Consider the following 14,495-nt stretch of genomic DNA (forward strand, 5'->3'; position numbering starts at 1 on the left):
CCCGATGGTACTCGGGTGCTTTGGAGATGAGTCAGCGAAGACCCTCCGGGGCTGCACAATAGCACCCGACCCTGCAGCGCCGAAACCCGGAGGAGACAAGATGGTATCAGCGTGAGGGGGCTGCCGTGATCAAAGGGCCGGGAGAGGAGCTCCAACGGCTACACAATGGCTGGCGGGAGAGGGCACCGATAGCCCTTATCTGCCAGCCCCGCCGAGGTGCGAAGGGCCCGGCCTCGGGGGGCGAGAGATTAGCGGGGTGGGAGGGACCGCCCCGGGTGATTTAGGGCCGGGTGGGTGCGGGCAGAGGCAGCCGGGGGCTCCCATCCAGCGCCTATGCAAGGAAACCTGCCCCAACCCGGGGGATGTTTTGGCAAACACCCCCATCTGAGACGCAAGAAATGAAGCTGTCTCTCGCTGTGTCTGGGACGAGCGCTGCCTGAGAGCTCTGCCGCTGGAGCAGGAGGGCGGGAGGCCACCCTCGCTTTCTCCTGGGGAAGGTTTTGGAACAGGGGAGCAGCAGCAGCCCCCCTGACCCCTCACACCCCCAGCCCCCCCGGCCCGAGGGCCCCAGCCTGCTACCTATAAACTGCCACAGAGCAAAGCTGCGGCGGGGCATTGCACACACTCGCATGGGTCTCAAACATGGTCGTTTAATAAAATCTCCTTTTAAAATAACTACAATCCATAGAATAACAACGGTCTCAGGGAGAGGGGCAGCGACCCACGTGTAACAGCACGGCAAAGAGAAAGGATCTGTGCAGTGACGACCGCTGCCCCCCAGCACTGCCACGGGGCCATGCTGCCATCCCCGCTGTGCTGCGCCTGCAAGGGGCCTCCTGCATGCAGCAGGGACACCTGCAGCTGCAATGCCTGTGCCGGGCTCTGGAGATGAAACCACATCTGTGAAAAGCAACCCCGAACTCATCCCAGGCCCTGTGCCAATGAGATTGCGGGGTTGAGGCCAATGCAGTGCAGACTTCGGCTTAGAGCATCAGGGATGTGTCGGCAGCAGCTGGCAAGGACACAAAGCCCTAGGCTCCTGCATGCTCTACACGGACACAGACACGGGCAGAGGGTGCAGGTGGGGGGTGGGAGCCCGGGGTAGACGGAGGAGGCTGTCCCATCTCACAGAGAGATGCTTGGGGCAGCTCCACAGGGAGGCTGTGAAAGGTGTGGGTCTGCCAGGCAGGGCCGTGGACACAGAAGAGCAGGTGTTGGGGGAGATGGCATGCAGGGGGTGCCCCTGCTCGGCACTGGGCTCAGCCACGCTCACCTTGTGGGCACCGTGGGGCTCAGGGAGCAGCGCAGCACTGCAGAACAGCGAGTGCCCCTGGCCTGCAGCTCCTGCGCTCCTCTCCTTCCTCCCCCATCGGTTTAAAACTGAAATGCTGAACCCCTTCGGACCGTTCATCGCACCGAGGCCTGGGGTGAGATCCCAGCGAGCTGCAAGGACCTCGAGGACGACCCCCGCCTGCAGTGAGCCCAAAGGATCCCCCCACCCCGGGGCTCGGCGGCTCCGGGACTGCTCTCAGCTCCGGCCCCACGGGTTGGACGGGGCAGCTCAGGGCCACCTCACAGCGGGTCGCTGCCGCGCTGAGGATGCAGCATCGGGACACGAACCGCCGCCCCCCCCAAAGCACAGCACAGCGGGGATCCCCGGCCCCCTCGGCCCTCGGGGTGCCCCGGAGCAGCGGGCGGCTGCAGGGACGCGATCACAGCGGCAAAGAGGACAAGGACGCTTGAAGCAGGGCAGCCCCCATCCCACGGCTGTTAGTGGGTGTTTATTGGGCAGGCGTCGAGCAGTCCGGCGGGGGGGGGCCGTGCCCTGCCCGGGTCGTGCGGTCCGCAGAGAGCTCGGGCGCGGGGTGTTACGGGTGCACCTTGGGGTTCGGGGGGTGCAGGGAGGAGTCGTCGAACAGCGGGTTCCTCACTTCCATTTCTCCGGTCTGCAGAGCGAGATGGAGGCGAGAAGCGGCCGGTCAGGGCCTGCGGCGGAGCGGGTCAACCCCCCGTGCACAGCGCTGGGCCCGGAGCCCTCGGGGGGCACAGAACTCCGTCCGGGAGGCCCGGAGCCGCGTTGGCAGCAGTGGGGTTCATCGCCCAGACTGCGCCAACTGTCCCTTAATGGGCCTGTAAAGACGTAATGATGACCCTTAATCTGAGCCCTGATGGTCGGGCTCCGCACCATTACCATGTGAAAGGCGGCTCCGAGACCGCTTTGTGCTCTTTGTACCCAGGGCTGTCAGGAGCTGCCCTGCCTCGGGGTCCCTTCAAGCGGCAGGGCCAGAAGTGGCCCCTCCGGCCCCGGGAGGCGAGGAGCCGCGACTCTCCGTGCTCGGGGCCAACGGGACGGGACGAGACACCAGCCCCGCGCCCACGTCCCGGCCCCACAGAGGGGCACCTCTCGGGACACAGCGCAGCAGCCGTCGGGGCAGAGGGCACAGCGTGAAGGCAGACGGGGTCGGCCGCCTCGGGGTTTGGTGAAGCCGCCTCGCCTTCTTGTGGGTGCGGGGACCCGCAACCCCCGCAGCCGCAGCCGCCCTGCAGCCGCCTTACCGGAGCCAGCCCGGGGCACTCGTACACCGTGAAGTCTCCGTCCTCGTTCTCCTCATCGGATGAGGCGGAGTCCGGCACCTTGGGCTCTTCTTTATGCCTGTGGGGAGAGGTTGGCGAGAGGGGAGTCAACGGGATCCCAGTTCATGGGACGGCCACCCAGATGGTGCTGCCCGAGGACAGAGCTGGGGTGGGGGGGTTCTGGAAGGACAAGCTGTACTCGTGAGCTTTTGGGATGCTCAGCCGTGGCAGCTCTGGCAAAGGCGAGGCTGCTTACTTCTCCATGGAGAGCATCTGCTGCTTTTGGTGCTGGTAGTGGTACATCTGGGCGCTCTGAGCCAGCGTCTTGTCCCCAGGCTGGAGAGAGCAGCGGCAGCGTGAGGGCAGCGCTCCAGAGAGCAGAGTGCCCAGCCAGCAGGGCCCCGTAGGGAACACATCCCAGCCCACCGCGACAGCTCCTTACCGAGATCTTGTCGTAGGGCAGAGGACTGGCCACTCTCTGTGCTGAGTAGTCTGCTTTCTGTGCCAGCCTGACCTCCTTCTGCAGCCTGACAGGAGGAGAGGACAGTGCTGGCAGGAGCAGCTCCAGAGAGGAGCAAGTGCCCTCCCACCCTGATCCCTGTTCTGTGCCACGGCACAGGAAAAGTTACAGCCACTTCCATCCCACAGGCCATGGCACACAGGGAGCTGGAGATGAGCCACCAATGTGTGGTGTTGGCACCCAGTGCTGCAGTGATGCCACAGCAGGTGCCACCGCTCCCAGGAGCCTGGGGTGTCCTACCACTGTCCTCCAGCCCCAACTTCAAGGGACACGAACACTATTGTATCTGCATTGGGACCATCGAGGACAGCTCTTGCCTTTCCTCCAAGCTCTCCCCAAGCCCTGGAGAAGAGCATGAGAAAAGCTCCCTGCACGGGGACACTGAGGGACACCGAGGGATTTACTGTTACCAGCAGACCCAGCTCACCTGCACCAGCAGACTGCGGCCACAATCAGAGCGGAGATCCCAGCCAGTGTGCACACCACAATCAGCCCTGCAGAGGGAAACTGTGCTGAGCCCCAGGGCGCGGCAGCACCCCCAGCACTGCAGAGCCAGCCCAGGCACCGCCCGTGTCATCGGCCTTACCGAGCACCACATCGTCATTCGAAGGGACGGGGGCTGCCTCCACAGGGTGCTTCGGTGCAGTGGCAGTGGTAGAGGTGGGGAGGGTGGCAGCCGCCTTGCTGCCGGACGGGCCACTCTGCAGAAGCTCCTGTCTCAGCCTGCTGGGCGCTCGCTGTCTCCCGATGGGGGCCGGGGTGGCTGCAGGACAAAGCCAGGTGTGAGCAGAGCGGTGTGAGCAGAGCGGTGTGCCCGGTGTGTGGCCATACAGTGGGGGCTGTCGCAGCCCAAACCGCTTGGGCGAGCAGGGGACACCTCAGCACTAGGGCAGGGCCGTGTGGCCGTGAGCCTCTGCCACTGCCACCCATCCCATTCAGGAGCTGACAGAAGCCCTGGTGTAGTCCCCTGCCTCATCAGCTCCCCACAAGAGGCCTGAGAGGGACTTCACCAAGCGCAAGCAGCACTTACTCCTGGGCTTGCCATCTCGCAGGGCGTGGGGACGGGTAGCATCTTGCCTGGCCAGCACTTCTGCCAGAAAGTCGATTTCTTCCTCTAAGCTGGGAACAGACGTCCTCCCTGCACCAAGAGAAACACGGGCGTGAGGTGGGCACGCGGGCCGGCCGCCAGGGGAGAACCCCGCCTGGGGTCAGAGCCAGCATCACCCCCGATGGGGCTCAGGCGGTGCTGCAGAGCTCAGCCCTGGGGTGGGGTGCCCTCCTGTGGGGCTGCAGCGCAGAGCGACACTGAGCTGGAGGGGAAGCACCGAGCCTCGCTCGCAGCGCCTGCTGCTCACATATGCGGCTTTTAACAGGATTAAACTCAACTTCAAAGCCAGAAGTCCTCCGTGCTCCCTCTCATTGCTGCATTAAGGCTGTCCCCAGTGGGAAGCCCTGGAGGGTAAATCAAGACATACAAAGGCAAGGTGGTGCGGGCAGCTCGGTTCCCGGAAAATTCAAGGTTATAACAATCGCAGCTCCTCTGGAATTTGTCATCACTTGGAGTGTTTGGAAATAAACACCGATCCCTCCCAGCTGGGCACAGAGCCCCTCGGCCGCCCCCGCCTGTCCTTGTGACTCACAGCCACTGCCTTCTGCCTGAGCCAAGCATCAGCCTGAAACGGGGACACCCGTGGGCTGGCCCAGGAACCCACGGCCAGGCTGGAGTGCAGCAGGACAGCGAGGTCACAGCTCAGCACCTATGTGACCCGTTCCACCTTAGCTCAGCAGAGGGAGGCACAGCCCTCGTGTTCCCAGAACTGCTCCTCGTGCTTCCCTGACTGCTGCCTTCTAGGATCACAGGCTCGGCTGAGAATCTCAGCCCCTGGTTTGAAATGTGTGCACACAAGGCTCCAAGATGAGCATGAAGAGCCATCACCATAACCCTAACCGTAAGCCTAACCCCAAACTTAACTTAACCCTAACCCTAATCCCAAATTTAAGCTCAATCCCAATCTCAACCCTACCCAGAATCCCTGGGAGAACTGGGCTGTGTTTGTGCCTGTAGTACTGTGGTGCAGGGCCCATGTCACAGCCATGCTTTGGGCAGCTGCTGCCGTAACTGCTGACGTTTCCGGACCATTGATGTGATGTGCCTAAAAAAATCTAAAAAATGCAAAAAAACACTCAAACACTGAGCAGACAGAAAGGGCCACTCACAGGGTTCTGTGGGACACAGAGCCCAGAGCTCTCCCAGCATTTAAAGCGGCGTTAGAACATTACAGCCATGCGCTCGCTTTCAGCAGAACACAGGCAAGTGACTCACCTGCATTAACCAGTTCTTATTTCCACATTCCCTTTCAGCTGCTAAAAGTCCCCACACCTCAATTTCACTCGGTTTGAAACAAGCACTCACCTCTTCATTCTTGTCCATTACATTTTTTAAAGCATTTAATTTTAACATCAGCAGAGAAATAACTTCCCCAGCGACCACCACGTCTGTCTCCCTGCAATGCAGGCAGGGGCACCGAGGAGGGAGCAGTGAAGCACCGGCGCACAAAGTGCAGCCCTGCCCCAGGACGTGTGAGGGTGAAGGGCAGTGCGGGGGCACAGGGGGTGGCTGGCCTGCTGGGGGCAGCGGGATGGCAGGGCGTGGGTGCCTTCTGATGGCAGGCACCAGCTCCCAGCCTCGGCACTCCCTGCCCACGGTCTCCTGAGGAAGGCAGAAGGAGGAGGGATGCGTGTGGGCTGCGGTCCCAGGTGCACTGAAAGCAGGAATGCCCAAATGCTGCAGGCAGGCACAGCAGCCTTGCTACAAATCCCCTTATCCACACCATCCTGCCTCGAGACTGCAGATCCCTCCTGAGTGCTGGGAAGTGCAGCTAAAGGGAGTGGGCCGGCCCAGTAGCCCCCTTCCTTCTCCCTCACGCTCTGTAGGATCACCCCCAGCTCCACCAGCCCCAGCTGTGCTGCGAGCTCCATGCCACGGGGACCGAGCAGCAGCAGCAGCAGTGACGCTGAGCACAAACTCACTGTCATTTCAGTCCCGCTCCTCCCAAAGCACGGGGGGCTCAGACCCCGCCACAAACCCAAGGTGGGCTCGCAGCATGCAGGCAGAGTCCCGCACAGCCCATCTCACCTCTGTGCTGGTGCTGCGCAGGGTACGCCGAGACCCCCATGCACGCCGTCACCAACGGGAGGAACACGCGGCTCACGTGCATCATCTGCTCCAGACCCAAAGCAGCACTTCTTGCCCCGCACAGCCGAGCCGGCAGCGCACAGCTCTGTGCCCACACCAGGGAGAGGAGCCCTGGCTCCTGCCCACGCTGCTGCCGGGAGCCAATCGCAGGAGCAGCACTGCAGTGAGCAGCTGGGATCCCGGGATCGGTGTCACTGGCAGTCGCAAGCATATGAAGGATGCCTGACGCTTTAAAGGGGCTGCGTGGGCAGCACGGCTGTGTGGGCAGCACCGTTAAAGGGTTAGGCATCCTTGAGGGCATGGCAACCACTGTTTCCAAGCTGGCAGTGCATCTTCCCCCCCCCACCACCACAATGCAGCTATCGCAGCTCCTCTGCACCCCTGCAGAACCCTGCAGATGCACTGATGCAGTCAGGAGCCAGGCACTGCCTGAGCAAAACGCAGGATCAGCACTTAGGATGCAAAAGCACCCAGAGAGGAGTCAGTGCCTCCCTGCAAAGGGCACTGGGCAGCCTCAGAATGCTGCTGGACTCCAGCATGCTAAAACAGAGGATTCAGGAACCTCTGTTTTCTCCTACATAGACAGGGGCTGAAGGAGAGCCAGCTGCCGGCATGCTGCCTGAAGCCACAGCTGGGATGATGGTGGCTGTAGGGATGGGAGGGGCAGAGGTGGGGGCACCCCCAGCAGAGGATGCTGCTTGAGGCCCCGCATCTCCCTGCCACACCGACACAGAGCTGGGTTGCTATGGAGATGCAGCACTTCCAAGAGGAAAATTTGCTCCCAAGACTTCACAGAATAAACTCAACCCCCCCCAGCAGAGCCCACAACCAGGACACCCACCCCTGCTTGCTGCTGAATGCCATGAACAGATCCTACCCCGGCACGCATCCATCACCCCCTTTCCAGCACCCATCCCCTCTGACTGACAGCGCCTAGCTGCTTCGCTCTGTGGTTCTCCTCTCCCATTTAGAGGTGCCCATCCAGCAGGAAGGGCCGGCCCCAGGCACACCCAGCACAGGCTCCTTGTTCCCAGGGATGGGTATGAGGGTGGGAGAGGGGCTGTGCCAGGACCGGTGCCGCTGTGCTCCCAGCTTGGGGCAAAGACTCAGGACCCCCTCCCATGGGGTGCAAGGCTGAAGTACGGGCACGTACCGCTGGGTGAGCGCTTCTCCTGCAGGCAGTGTCCATGGCTGTCCTCCAGGAAGTTGGGCAGGCAGGGGCCGCAGGTGCTCGATCCCAGCGGGCAGAACTTCCGTCGCTGCAGGGCGCAGTCCAGGCGCCGCGGACACGGCTCCGCTGCGGACAGGAGGAGAGGTGTCAGGTGGAGCAGTGGGGCTGGGCGCTGCCTGGGACCCCGAGCCCCAGGGCCCCACCTCCCCTCGGTGCCTCCTGCACATCCCTGTCCCGTGCTGAGGGCTCAGCCCCTGCCCACAGCACCCACACAGCACCGAGTGGCTGCAGCCAGAACCAAATCAACACGCAGCCGATACTCGCGTGGGAGCCATCATCAAAAATGGCAAAAAAGCAAAAGCCCACTCCTGGGCCTCAGCGCTGCTGCTTGTCACCATCACGAACAACTTCAGTTCTTGTCCCTCCAAGAACAGGAAAAGGAAACTCGTGAGACTGAGACTCGGGTGTCGGGGTGTTGGGGAGTCAAAGTGTTGGGGTGTTGGGATGTCAGGGTGTCAGTGTTAAGATGTTGGGATGTCAAGGTGTTGGGGTGTCAGATTGCCAGGGTGTTGGAATGTCAGGGTGTTGGGATGTCAGGGTGTTGGGATGTCAGAGCCGAGCCCAAGGCCATCTAGTTGGAGCCAGTGCAGGGCTCAGCTGTGCAGAGCGTTTGAGAGGTGAATTAATGCACAATGGGAAAATAGTTGGGGGGTTAGGCACGGGAGCTGGACTTCCTCTACTTGCCACTCACCCACCCTCGTCTCTCACTCAAGGCCATGCTGATTTCGTTTAAAACCACACCAAAACTTCAAACATTAGCTTCAGTGCGGAGAAGGCTCCATGGGGACGCCCATGGCCCCACAGGAGGCAGTGACGGACACACAGCCCTGGCGTGCTCAGCCAGCACCCAGCAACCAGTTAAATAAAGCAGCCTGCAATATATAATAGGTCGTTATCTCTGTTTGAGGAACGAGCTGTGCTTGTGCAGCTGTCACGGGTTGGGATTAGGAGCGAGACAGACGGGCACTGATCTAATTAAGCTCCCGATGTTTAATCAATTGGTGTTTAGCGAGCAGATATCACCACAGGGTGTGCTGCTGGGGCTCCATGTTTTGCCATGCTGGCTCTGGAGCCTCTGGAGCCCTCCAAAGCCCTGCCCTATGCCCCAGCAGCCAGGCCGTGGGGCCCAGCACCCAACTGGGAGCAGGATGCTCCACTAAACCTCCCGCAGGTGGCAGCGATAGCCAGTGCAGGCAAAGGCAACCTGGCACCAGGTTCTGTGGGGACCCATGGAGGAAGGCTCAGCGCCCCAAGGCCAGGCCCCAACAGGAGGGCTGAGAGAGCTCAACACCTCGCAGCCAGCGTGGAAAAACAAACAGCACGGTGAGCCTGAGCCAAGGGCATGTGGGAATGGATCCAGGCCTGAGCACAGGAGCTGCTCAGTGAGCTGCTGGGTGCACGCACACACACGCACACACATCCCAAAATGGGTGACTCTGGGTCAGAGAGCTCCCCAGAGCACTCCCCATCCCCACGGACCTACGTGGGGACAGCTGGCACCAAGGCCACATGCCTGCCAGGGCACTCTGACGGCACGTGGAGCTGCTGGCATTCACAGCCCCAGGGAAAGGGTTTTGTTTTTTTTTCACATACTTGCCAAAACACACAGGTGAAAATGAAATAAATTCTAGGAGGACATCCGGGTATTAATGGAACACAGGAAACTCCCCTGGTGCATAAATGCAGCAGGTGAAAAGGTAAAAGTTAACGTAAGAGGGAAATTAATCAGTGATATGAGTGCTGCACACAGGTAACACCCAGCCTCCGGGCTAACACGGCCCTGCTGCCAATGGAACAGGCACACAGCACACCCAGTGGGGCACTCAGGAGCTCAGCAGCGCTCCCAGCAGTGCAGCAATGCATCCAGCAGGGCACTCAGCAGGGCAGCAGTGCACCCAGTGGTACCCAGCAGTGCACCCAGCGATGCAGCAGTGCACCCAAGAGGCTGCTGGGGAGCCTCCAGCACCGCTGTGGGCACGGCCCGACAGCACTCAGCAGCACAGCTAACGACAGCAGAGGGCACGGCAGAGTGCAACGCACCGGCACAGCTGGTGGGAGCCCGCAGCGGTGCTCCAAGGTTGCTCCTCCTCCGTCCCGGTGACGTGGGAGCCGCTCATTGCCTGCCTGCTTGCCTGCCTGCTCCCGAGCCTTTCCTGTGAGCAGGCAGCAGCCGGGGCTTTCCTCCCAGCCTCACTCCAGGTGCTGTGCAGCAGCTGTGTTCCCTTGCACGGCCATGTGCTGCTTGACCTCAGCTCGCAGCCCCTTGGCAGTGCCACGCTGCTCACATCACTGCTGTGCTCCTGTCACCGAAATGCAGCACAGTGACCCCTCTTGCCCCCGGTGCTCCACAAGCAGTTTCCCTAAGTGCAAACCCCAGCGACTGGATTCTGGGACAGGCACAAAGAGCTGACACGTTGGCCCTTGCTCTTGCACTTAGAAGCAGGCAGAAAACCTGCACCAGCCACACTGCACTGCTGCTCCTGGGAGCTGAGCACACGGCCATGGCCACGCAGCCCACACCCCGTGCCGCTGCCCTGCCACCACCAGCCTCCCACACAGCCTGCATCGGCGTTCCTGCCGTGCCACGCCAAAGGCTGCAAATAAATCACCCCGCAGCTTCGCTCACCTCCCGGTTTGGCAGCTTTGGTTGAGCAACACCAGCGCCTTCCCCAGCCCGTGCCTCGCGGCACTCGTCTTGTTTGGATGTTGTGCTCGCCAGCCAGGGTGCAGAGATCTGGCACAGGCCGTCCCCAACGCGCCCCGTGCCACAGTCACGGGTAGGATCCGTGCCAGGGTCAGTGACAAGGGGCAGGGCTGGGTCTGCCTGCCCCCAGGTGGCACAGAGCAGGGGACGCGCACAGGGATGAGGTCACCACCACCTGCCTCACTGCTGGGAAGAACGCACAGGGGCCTCACTGCAGAAGAAACCCCTCCCAGAAGTGCCCTCTCCTGTGCAAGTTGTAGGAACAGGACTTCACTTAATTGCTCCTAGAAGCCCTTACTGGGCAGAAAAATTACAATTCACCGCCTTGGCAATTTGCAGGGCACATTAAGGAAACAGGAGTGGGATTAATGGGCACTGCAGGAATGGGAGGTGGCAGTGGGAGGGATGGAAATGGCTCCTGAGTGCTGCAAGAGCAGGCAAGCTGCTGGCATGCTCAGAACCACAAGAGAGCCGGGGGGCATCAGGGAACAGGGACAGGGACCCACAGGTGGGTCGGTGGTCACTGTGGTCACACTGTGCTCCTCCTGGGACCAGCTCTTGCTCAGCTCCAGAGGGAGGTTTTGGTGTCAGCTCTGCAGCAGCCGGGCAAGCCTCCAGCCACAAGTCATTAGCTTCACATAATCAGGAAGAAATTAAAGAAAAAAAAAAAGAGAAAGAAAGAGGAGGAGAAACAGATGCTGCACACAATTTCCTTGGTGCAAACCAAGCAGCACGTAGGCTTCTCCCGGGGCAGGCTGATGGGGCACAATGGGACGTGGATGGAGCAGGGGAGAGCTGAAGTGCCCCCCTGGGGACCGCGGGCTGTCAGCGGTGCCACAAAGCACCTTGCTGTCCTTGCAGCCTAACATACCACCAACCTTCCTTCTGGTGACCCGACAGCTGCTGGCTGCAGCAGGCAGAGACAGCTCACGGCAGAGACCCACGGCCTCAGAGCAGCAGTGCTGCGCCCACTGGGGCCAGATGCTCCCACAGCCACTGCCCTCCCGCACCTAGCTGGTGGCCCACACCTCCAGGAGACATTTGGAAGCCTTTAGTGAAGACAGGTCAGGCACGATTTTGCTAACAAAATCCTCTCTAGCAGTTTGGAGGCAGCGGCAGCAGCACAGTGAGCTGCGGGGGGGTCTGCCTGACCTGCCCGCGCCACTCGACCACATGCTGCCCCCAGCCCCAGTGCAGCCCCCAGCCCCCAGCGTGCCCAGGGATGTGGACAGTGCCTGCAGCTCCAGGCACAGAGGGCACATACCCCTCACAGGGGGCCTTGCAACCCTCACTGGGTGTATGGTGCCTTCCCACAGCACGGCCACGTCCAGGGCCCCGGGGAAGGGCTGCAGGTGAAACAGCTGAGCAACTGCCCAGAAATTTTTGTTTTTTTTTATCCCCCGCGAGAAAGAAGCTGGCTCCAGCAAATCTTCTCGTTTCCAGCCAGAAAGCCAAGAATTAGCGCTGCCGGCAGCGCACCGCAGCCCAGCGCCAGGTCACATTACCGGCAGATTATCGGGGTCTCTCTCTGCCAGCTTAGCGGGCGGCTCGCAGATAATCCCCGGCAGCCACACAGCGCCGCAGCATCCCCAGCAGCGGGACCGTCACCGTGCACAGAGCTGGACTCTGTCCCCACGCTGTGCCACCTCCGCCTCCTTCCCCAGAAGGGAAACCAAGGGCAGGAGCCACGCTGGGCTCTGTCTGAAAGCCAGAAAGGCGCTGCTCGGGGCAGCACGGTGCTGGACACAAAACGGAGCAGCCGTGATTGCGGTGCTCCACGGACGGGAGGCTGGAATGAAGGCGTCCCGCTCTGCCTGCGTTTTCTTCCTTGAATTCAAAACACACAATGGGAGGAAACGGAAAATGCCCATATGGGAACAGGAGTCGGTGCAGCGCGCTCCAGCAGCCCACACAAAGCGCTCAGAGTGGGGGGAACAAAATGCTTCGATCTGAAGCTGCCCGAGCCCTGGCCTGCTGCAGCACCGGCACTGCCATCCCGCCCACCCAAGGGCTGCTACCCAGCTCCAGGCACTTAACGGCCACTTTCTTCCCCTTGCAATTATCCTTAGTTCATGAAACGGCTAATTATAGGCCTGCTGCCTCCATTCGGTGCTCTTATTACCCTCGCAACAGCTGCTGTAGATAAAGCATGCAGAGCACAGGCTGGGAGAGGCGATGTGGCCCCGGGGCCGGGCAGGTGGGGAGCAGAGCCCCACAAAAACACCCGGCTGTGGCACCACGGGAGCAGAGCCCAGGCCCAGAGCAGGCACACAGCACCACATGCATGGCCCAGGCTGGGGTTAATGCACAGGACAGGAGCGATTGCTGCCCCCCGTCCCCAGGGGAAGGGCCACCCCTCCCATCTCCATCAGCCCCAACCCCGTGACCCGTCTGTCCCCATCAGCCCCCACCCTGTGACACCCCTATCCCCAGCCACCCCCTAAGCACGGAGCCGGTATTAAGCCGATTACGTCCCTTAATACTCCCATGGCCCAGAAGGACTGTTTCAGGCAAATGTCTCAAACTCATCTGGGTGTGCCGGGGGGGGTCAGCTCTGAAGGGGCCACGACAGCACCAGAGTCTCCTGTGGCAGAACAGCTGTGGGGGTAACCCCTGGAAAAAAGGCAGCTGCAACCCTGGGTGGCAAAGCTCAGCACAGTGGCCCTGGCCAGCAGGGATGGTCAGCAGCCTCCTCTGCAGCAGGGGTTTGGGTGACATCCATCTGTCACACAGGCATGGAGAAGAATATTGACCATCGTGACCACGATGACTCAGACGATGCTCTGCGTCTCAAGAAAAAGCAGAGAAGCCTGGAAGCACAGCAGACTGAAACAGCAACGCCACAACCTGCGTGGCATGGGGCTCCAAGACCACTCCCCGCTGCCATCTCATGTGGGAAATCTTTTCATTTATAATAACAGATCAAATTTGGTGACCAAATTTCTCAAGAAGCGGTGAGAAGTCTTGACTCTCACTGATGCTCTGGAAAATCCAGCCAGGAAACACGAGTGCTGCTGGGAACCGTGCACACTGGGCAGACACGTGGGGAACACCAAAGCTCCAGCATCAGCTGCACCACCTCCAGCAACAGCTGTCGCTCTCCTCCATCCCAGAACAAGGTGAAGACGTCCCCGTGCCACACACCATCTGTGTCCCAGGGGACTGCTGGACCTCCTGGAAAGGAGAACCAGTGCTTCCCTTCCTGGCTGTGCAGCAGTGCCCCAGTGGACAGCAGCCGGGCACAGAGGGACAGGGCAGGGCAGTCCCAAAAGGCTCATGGAGACAGAGCCCGTGAGTCCCTGCGTGCCCTGCAAAGCCAAGCTCCCAGGCACAGGATGCTGCTGCCGTCGGCACTTCCAAACTGCAGCACATCCCCAGCCTCCGCCTTGGGGAAAGCCGACAGCAGCCTGAGCCATGCTGCTGTGGACAAACCAGGCCCTACAGCACAGGGCAGCCCCTGAGGACCCCCCAGCCCAGTGCAGGAATGGTTCCTCAAGGAGAAGCGCTGCCCTGAGCTCACAGTTCCAGGTGAACCACCCTAGCTCTGCGGCGGCCTTAAATTCAGAGCCAGAAAGAGGCTACGCTGGAGGGCTGGTGGCTGCCCAGCACATCTGCAGTGTGCGTCACAGTCCCTGGGTGGCTCTGATGGCTGCCATGGCCCCAGCGGGGTGACAGTGGGCTTCACCCTCACTGCGTGTGACCATGCAGAAACCTGCCTGCAGCCCCCTGGGGAGATGGCCAAACCTGTCTGCAGCCAGCACAGCACCAGGCAGGCTGGGCAAACAATGCCTGCCTGCAAACAATGCTGGGAGCAGAGGGCAGCCCCGGCCCTGAGCAGCCAGTGGGGCAGAAAGCACTGCCAAGAGGTGTGCAGGAACACCATCTCTGCAGCAGCACCCAGCAGGGCACAGGATCACAGCCCTGGGCACGCACCGGGCCCTGCAGAGCTGCACGCTGACAACCGGGCCTTCAAAACAAAGCGAAATCCCCTGAAGAAAAGAGAAAGCAGGCCACGCATAGAGCTGCTGGGAAGGGAAGAAGAAGGAAAAAGGAAAGCAGGAGCAGCTCCCGCTAACGCGTCGCCCGACGAGCGCCCCGCAGCACAGCGCGCAGCAGCGGGGGGTGCAGCGCCCTGCCCGGACTGACGCATCCCCCGGCGCTCGGGCGGCACAGCAGCTCCATTTGTTTGTTCTCCCAGCGCAGCCATCGGAGCGCAGCGCACAGCCCCGCGGCGTTCGCTCCCGGCGCCGTTCCGGGGCCGTCCCCTCTC

The 14,495-nt window shown here is 61.4% G+C and overlaps 1 protein-coding gene across 1 annotated transcript; it reads right to left on the reverse strand.

Annotated features, from left to right (window-relative positions):
* Positions 1-630: 630 nt before the first annotated feature.
* On the reverse strand, positions 631-10,292 carry NPDC1 (neural proliferation, differentiation and control 1; the record flags this gene model as incomplete). Its single annotated transcript, XM_010720676.2, has 9 exons — positions 631-1,946; positions 2,557-2,653; positions 2,831-2,910; positions 3,017-3,101; positions 3,522-3,588; positions 3,681-3,857; positions 4,125-4,232; positions 7,444-7,587; positions 10,148-10,292. Coding segments are annotated over 9 exons (981 nt in total), but the record flags the coding sequence as incomplete, so codon positions are not given.
* Positions 10,293-14,495: the final 4,203 nt, after the last annotated feature.

This window comes from Meleagris gallopavo, chromosome 19 (genome assembly GCF_000146605.3).
Source record: "Meleagris gallopavo isolate NT-WF06-2002-E0010 breed Aviagen turkey brand Nicholas breeding stock chromosome 19, Turkey_5.1, whole genome shotgun sequence".
NCBI lineage: Eukaryota > Metazoa > Chordata > Aves > Galliformes > Phasianidae > Meleagris > Meleagris gallopavo.